Below are 7013 nucleotides of genomic sequence, written 5' to 3'. Positions count from 1 at the left end.
TGAAGGCAATGAAAATTGTGCATAGTTGACTCACCACTAATTGAGCCCCCATTTTTTTTCCTTTATTGTTTTTGGTATAACGGTATCTTGGGATCATTGCTGTTATGCACCAGTGTGAACATGTCACACCATCAATTGATGGTGTGCTTTTATAAGACTTTTACGGGCATCTCTTCGCCGGACGAAACGTGCACTTGTCTGAACTTATTGAATCTAAGTAAAGTCGATTGACCTGATATAGCATGTCCAAACCTGATTATAACTTATTGGACCTAATCAAGCATGATTACAAGAAAGTCAACTTATAGGACCTAATTAAAACGTAACTTATCTTAACTTAACCCGGAACTTATTTTTTTTAAAGGGGAAGAACACGGTAACACAACGGCAGTGGTATACTCCAAATGTATAGCTAGCATCAGTTATATGAAAACGCCAAATGTATCAACTTACAAAATCAACCAACCGATAAATATACAAACTAGTGTAATCAGCAAAAATGCCTAACAGTGGTAGGAGAAACTTTTTAAGAGCTTTTCCCATTCAGTGAACAAATTTGTTCTGAGGTTCTAATGGCAATTATTTACATAAAGTTAGTGTTAGCAAAAGAAGAGTCAAATACATCTCAATCTACAGCGTGTATATGCAAAATCACGATAACAAGAGGCTTAGACAGTCATTGAGCAGCCATGATAAACGCTTGGAGGAGGCTCTGGGCTGACAGGGTCTGATCAGGTGTTCCAGATACGATAACCTTCCCATCACCACCAAGGTAACAATCCTGCACTTCAACTTTTGCTCCTGATATCTGAATTAACACCATACCAAGATATCAAATAATTTAACAGTCCACCAGTATTATTTAAGTAGACTCATTCTACAAAACCAGAAACTTGTGTCTGACGGAAAACCAACTCCCAGTAATCTGTCTTGTCCAATGGGAAATTACAGGGGTCAATATCAACTAACACAAGCCGCAAGGGTGGTCAAAGTTCGAGAATCTGATTATCAAAGTTCAAATGAGACTTAATCCACATATGAAAGACATCAAGTACGATTCCATCTTCTCAAACCTCAAATAACATGCAACAAGCCTCACACTTCATATCTACCTCCTAGCATTAAGTCAAAAAAAATTGAGGCAGTAATGTTCATTCAAATCATTTCAACAGCCATCATCCCCTCAAAGGCCTCAATAGACCAGCAATGAGTCAGCACTCAGCAGCTATCCATTACTATATGTATAACACATCCAATGACCAGTGCTACTCAATAACCATTTATCTAGGCATGGACTAGTTTGAGCTCAAACTTCCCCATGTCAAATGCTAAGGACTGATGGTTGCTACTGAAACAAGGCCTATTGGAAAACTATAGTAAAAATAGTAGTAGCATAAGATCAACCTGAAATTCAGAAATCTAGAACTACTTTTATGGAAGACATTATGCTTTAAAGAAAAGATCAGAAGAAGAATCATGAAACAGGAACCCTGTCAAACTTTTTTTTTTTTTTGCATGCTGCTGAAATAATCCATGGAGCAAAACAGAACACAGTGAAGCTCATTAAATTGAGCCCAAGAGAAAGATAACAAGGTCTTGGATGCAAGGCTGCTCCAAGTCTCAAACATTGGGAAGGAAGTGAAGTGATACGCCCTTTTGGTCAATTTATCTTATTCCTATTCAAGGCCTGTTTCCACTAAGCAAAAAATAAGAATAGGATGATTCTTACCCTTCGTAGACGAGATAGATTCCGGCCATCATCACCAAAAACAGAACTAAACATGTCTGCACGAACAGCAATCTCCATCTTTGTATTTGTCACAATAACAGATCTGTTGTCACTGCACAATCAGCCAAATACATAAACAAATACTCTGTAGCAGAGAAATGCCACTCCCATGATTACGTTAACAAAATACCAAACCCCCCCACCCCCCTCCTCCCCCCACCCACCCACCCACACACATTGTCATCATCTAACAATGAATGATGTGTTGGATTATCAGAAGGATATCAGAGTCTATCTAAGTAAATTTGGCCTGTGGAGAGTGAACTGTGATCCTGAGTTTAACCAGAAAACAGATGTTAAAATCCATACCAGAAAGATAAAGGTGCAACTGTAGCCCCTCGAATATACATGCAAGGAGAAAGAGAAAACACGCGTGTACTTACAGAAACGAAATGCAATTGGCCTGGGCAACTTAAAATGGAGATAACGGGAAGACTACTATGCATTGAGGGGAGGAGATTGCTCATTGGCCTAGATACGACGTTGTGGCTCAATATGATTCATATAGGCTGTTGTGAACTCCTGAAATCCTAATAAGGGGTTACCTCCCTTATCCTACCTAAATCAAATTGTTCACAGTCATGACTAATCACCCTCCCCAATCACCTTTGGTGTGTCTTTACACACATTTTCCATGTTTATCTTCCATCGCCTTCTCTTACCCTTGGGACAGACACTTTTGGCTTGAGGGGGAAGTTAGGCACTTAGAGAGAGAGAGAGAGAGAGAGAGAGAGAGAGAGAGAGAGAGAGAGAGAGAGAGAGAGAGAGAGAATAGAATCAGGTCCATACATAGAGAAGAGTGGGGAGAGAGAAATAAGCAGAAAATTGTTGATTGTTTTATTTTGCTTTAGTTGTTTAGTTGAAGAGAATCAGGACTCTTTGAAAGCTTAAATTACGGAGTATCGTTTAAGTGCGCTGTTCATCTTCTTCTCTATTCAATTCTGTCTCAAATATTCTATCTATCACAACAGTAAATAAGACAAAAGCTTGTAAAGCATGAAATAAGATTCGTCATCCGTGTATGCCAAATGAAGCGTCATACATCATGTAAAGCATGCAAACATGATTTCAGAAAAGTAAATCATCTAGCAAGTAGCAATATATATAACTGACCTGTCATGTTCAGGACCACTGTTAACTGTAGTCAAATCTCTTCGAGGTTCTGTATTGGCAGACAAGCAGCGTCCACTGCAAACCTGTAAGTGTGTTCATCTCATCATATAAAGAGAATGGATAATATGAAGGAGAAAGAACAAGAAATATTCAATTGTCACCTCAGAGTGCCAGACCTTAGAGGGTGGAGAGCCATTAGATTCTTTTGTAACTCTACAGTTTTTCATTTTCTCTGTTAACACAGCTCTTTCGTTGAGATTTGAAAGCAGATTGAAAAGTTTGTGGGGAAGAAGAGGTAAGCTGTTCATGGATGGTATTGCGCCAAAAGCACACTCTCTCAGCATCCAAGTGACTTGAAATAGAGCAATTTGCACACTGGAATTGTCACCATTTATCTGCAATCAGGCAACGTGATCACAATTCCCTTAGTTGAGCAAAGATCAAGAAAAACTAGCAGACAACTATGATGAAACAGTAGAGAGAAGAGAGGTAATCAGAAAGAAAAAAAAAATGCTCAGCCAGAAGCAGCATGATCGACAATGATGAACAACATTCAACTGTGGCCACCAGAAATCCAGAATAGAAGTTTGAGTAAAAAATGGTTAAACAATTGTGAATTCTCATTGAAAACTAACCAAAATTCCAATTGGACAAGAAAGTTGATCTGCGGTACTATTTACAGGCACACACTACATCATCTCATAGGACAATAAATACCCAACAAAAACTTGGAAAGTGTCATAGACTTGTACAGCTTACAAGCACATAAACTAGTAGAACGTGACGGCCATTTTCATACTCTTTGTTCTTGACAATTGAATCATGGTGACCAGACCAGAAGATATCAGCAGAACCATTTAAAAGACATTTAGAAATTCAGAAAGAATAATCATAGTTCAGAATAGCAAGTGATCACCTGTATAACTTTTTCATCAGTTGAAGCACCAGCATAAGCGTAATTCTGTTCCAAAATTTGCAATGTAGCACCAGTTTCTTTGATAGAATCCCTTAGAATATTCAGGCAACCCAATTGGTCAGGCTGGATAAGGAGTCTGGCGGTTACATTTTCATTCTCCTCTAATGACATCATTTCATTAAACACACGAGCAAGAGCGTTTTGTGCAGTAGAGTGATTCGATTTCCTGTTCTACAAGTGAAGAGACAGAAAATATCAGCATGAAGTACAAATGGAATATAAGTTCTCATTCACATTTCCCCCTAATTCTAAATTGTTCAACTTCAGAAAATACATCCTTCAAATTCGGAATTTGGTGATCCCCCAGCAAATAAGGAGAGATATATGTCAATCCAACAATCTGATAAAGTGATAACCTGCACAATCCCATCATCCCACGTCCTACCATCTTTTCTCTTTGGAGGGACGGGGGGGGGGGGGGGGGGGGGGGGGGGGTAACAGAACCTAACTTGAATTAACTACCGGAGAAACACCTGTATTGGTGAATACGTGCATGATTTAGTGTTCAGGCCTTCTGGGACGTGGGTGTGTATGTGTAACTAAGTGAGTGTGGGGTGAATGGATGTAGGGATTGGCAGAAGGTAGTTGGGTAGGTTATTGATCTATAAGGGTGAGAATAGAGGTTTCAGTTCATGATTCATGCAGCATGAACATGTATACTGTTTGAAACCAATTCAGCACAGACAATTAAGTAAATAGCAGTTGTCAACATCCAGTTAATTTAGAATAAAATTATCAGCTGTCAATTTTCTCAACACCACTCAGTCAAGATTGGGTGATTAACTCAACACAATCAAACCAGGACTGACTTCATGTTCTAGAGACCAAAATACTCAGAGAGATATAAGCATAAGTCAAAATTCTAAAATCTAATATTCGCATAAATACGTTATATAAGCTTCCTAGAGGACAGGAAGAGGTTAGAGGACAAAAAGTCACACCTCAAAAGCAGAAACAGACAAGACACGTTGATTATAGTCATCCCCGGGAGGAGAAAGCAGTATAGAAGCCCCGGTTTCTTCCTCTAGAGCTTTCACTCTTCTCCCTTTGAAGCCTATCACAGCACCAGCCTCATTCCAAGTACAAAGTAGCTTGAAAACCACTTCTGCTACAACTCTTTCATTCCCTCTATCAATAACTGCAGCATCACCTGTCTCCATTTTCATGCTTGGAAATAGAATCGCAGATTCTGCATTAGCTTCTCCTATTAGTTGTAATGTCTTCTGTTGAATATATCGTGAAACAGCGTAAAGAGCTTTCTTTACAGCTAGGCTGCCACCAGTTATCTACAATAAAGAAAATTCACAGATGATAATCTGGTAATAGATATTCTTCTCCTCCACAATTTCGTAGTTTTTAATTAGTTGGAAGTTTGGAACTCTCCATATATGTAGAGTTGCTTCCTATTCTGTAAGCCACAACGAAACCAAGGAATAACAAGTTACTCCCTCAGTTTCTTTAAATCGAGGCAATTTGACTACAGAGTATTATTTTAACACACAACTTTGATCATAAATATCTTTAATTTTCTCATACTCCGTAATAAATTTACAAGTATAAAATATTGATATCTTGAGATTTAAGTTTGAGCTTTACCCCAAACTATTCACAAATGCTTCCTTGATACAATTGGCTAACACCTTTAATTGAATGGTTACGTTAGAGTAAGGGTTTTTGACACGTTTATTTTGTGACATGAACGTGAATCTAACATGATACAAGTATACAACACAACCCATTGGCCATTGGCCCATTGCATGTTGCCACCCAAGTCAGAAGCTATTTCTAGTAAGTAGTAACTAAAATAACAAAATTTGTAGTATTAACTATTGCGCTAACATGGAACAATAAACCATTATAATCAGCACTTAAACCCAAAAAGTATGAGGATATAAAATGGTATACTCTACCTGCTTAATTCCCTGTCACATTATCTCAAATTCTCAATCCCTATTCCCTCGTAATTAAAAATTCATCATGTAACACTACGAATAATGGTTTGGAAATCTAACCATAAATCCATAATACGAAGTATATCGAATTCATGAGATGAGACTATTTTTTTCTAAATAGCTTATGTGACTATTAGTATTTCCGAAGAAAGGTTTTTCCGTGTATATTGCAATAACTTGGAAAATTAAAAATTATATTTAACTCCAAAAATGAGTCCAAACAAAGGAAAAATAAAATAACTTTTTTGAAATTACCAGAATCATTTCATCAGAAGGACGAGCACAAGGCATAACCAACTCATTGGCGCCAATAATCTTGATGTAAACACCTGTTTCCCTACTAATCTTGTTAACCCTCTCTGCTTTTGCTCCCATCACTGCTCCTACTGTCCCAGGCCCCACGAGCAACCGACACCTCACCGTCCCGCCTACTACCACCGGTGGATTCACCTCCACAGTGCGGTCAAAAACCCTAATTAAACCCTCCTGAGCCGCCGATACCGCCACCTCTTCCTCGTCGGACAACCAGAATTTTCGGTTCAAGGAGATGGTTCCAATGACATGGACGAGGCGTTCCTTACTGGTTGTTGAAATTGCGTCGTCTACGCGGATCTTAGAGGAGGTTTCGTACTCAAGCTCCTTGATGATGCTGCCGGAGCGTCCGATTAAGCCACCGGCCGCGGCAATGTCGCATAGTAGCCGGAATTTGATGGTTCCCGGCGAAACGGCGACGTTGGTTGCTTTATTGTAACGGATAGGTTTTGAATATTTGTTGTAAGACATGACACAAAAATCGGTGTGTTGATGAAGAACCAAAAGAAGTGGGGAGGCCGAGTGAGGGTGACAGAAGATTTGGGGATGTTTGTGTTTAAATGGGAGGACGGAAAATGACAAACTAACGAGCCGATGTACCGCATGTACGGGCTACTAAAATTACGATGTGTTTTTCCCAAAACAACCTTAAATGATACGGAGTACATGTGGATAGGGGTGTGCACGGTCCTGTCCGGACCGGAAATTGGACCGGAACCGGACTAGAATTGGACCGGATCGGACCGGATCAATAGATTCCGGTCCTCGGTCCTTGAAAAATACACGATTTCGGTTTTTCGGTCCGGTCCGGTCAAATCCGGAATTTTTTGGTTTGGACCGGTGACCCGGAATATAATTTTAAAAATATAAA

The 7013-nt window shown here is 39.3% G+C and overlaps 1 protein-coding gene across 4 annotated transcripts; it reads right to left on the bottom strand.

The window, feature by feature from the left end:
• Window positions 1–396: 396 nt before the first annotated feature.
• Window positions 397–6703, bottom strand: LOC110779064 (KH domain-containing protein HEN4). Of its 4 annotated transcripts, none has more exons than XM_021983593.2 (7): window positions 6086–6703; window positions 4820–5164; window positions 3819–4049; window positions 3064–3297; window positions 2903–2985; window positions 1730–1832; window positions 397–808 (listed from the first exon to the last, which is right to left on the bottom strand). In XM_021983593.2, the coding sequence occupies exons 1-7, from the start codon at window positions 6611–6613 to the stop codon at window positions 677–679; spliced, it is 1656 nt and encodes a 551-aa protein (XP_021839285.1). In that variant the 5' UTR covers window positions 6614–6703; the 3' UTR covers window positions 397–676. The 4 variants fall into 4 exon arrangements, with proteins under 4 accessions (XP_021839285.1, XP_021839283.1, XP_056696732.1 ...); XM_021983591.2 differs by having other exon boundaries at window positions 1730–1841; window positions 6086–6702; XM_056840754.1 differs by having other exon boundaries at window positions 3079–3297; window positions 6086–6702.
• Between the last annotated feature and the right edge of the window lie 310 nt (window positions 6704–7013).

The sequence above is a fragment of the Spinacia oleracea genome, chromosome 3 (assembly GCF_020520425.1).
Source record: "Spinacia oleracea cultivar Varoflay chromosome 3, BTI_SOV_V1, whole genome shotgun sequence".
Classification (NCBI taxonomy): domain Eukaryota; kingdom Viridiplantae; phylum Streptophyta; class Magnoliopsida; order Caryophyllales; family Amaranthaceae; genus Spinacia; species Spinacia oleracea.
The sequence above is the reverse complement of the archived record's forward strand: the minus strand, read 5'-3'. Positions and strand labels throughout refer to the sequence as shown.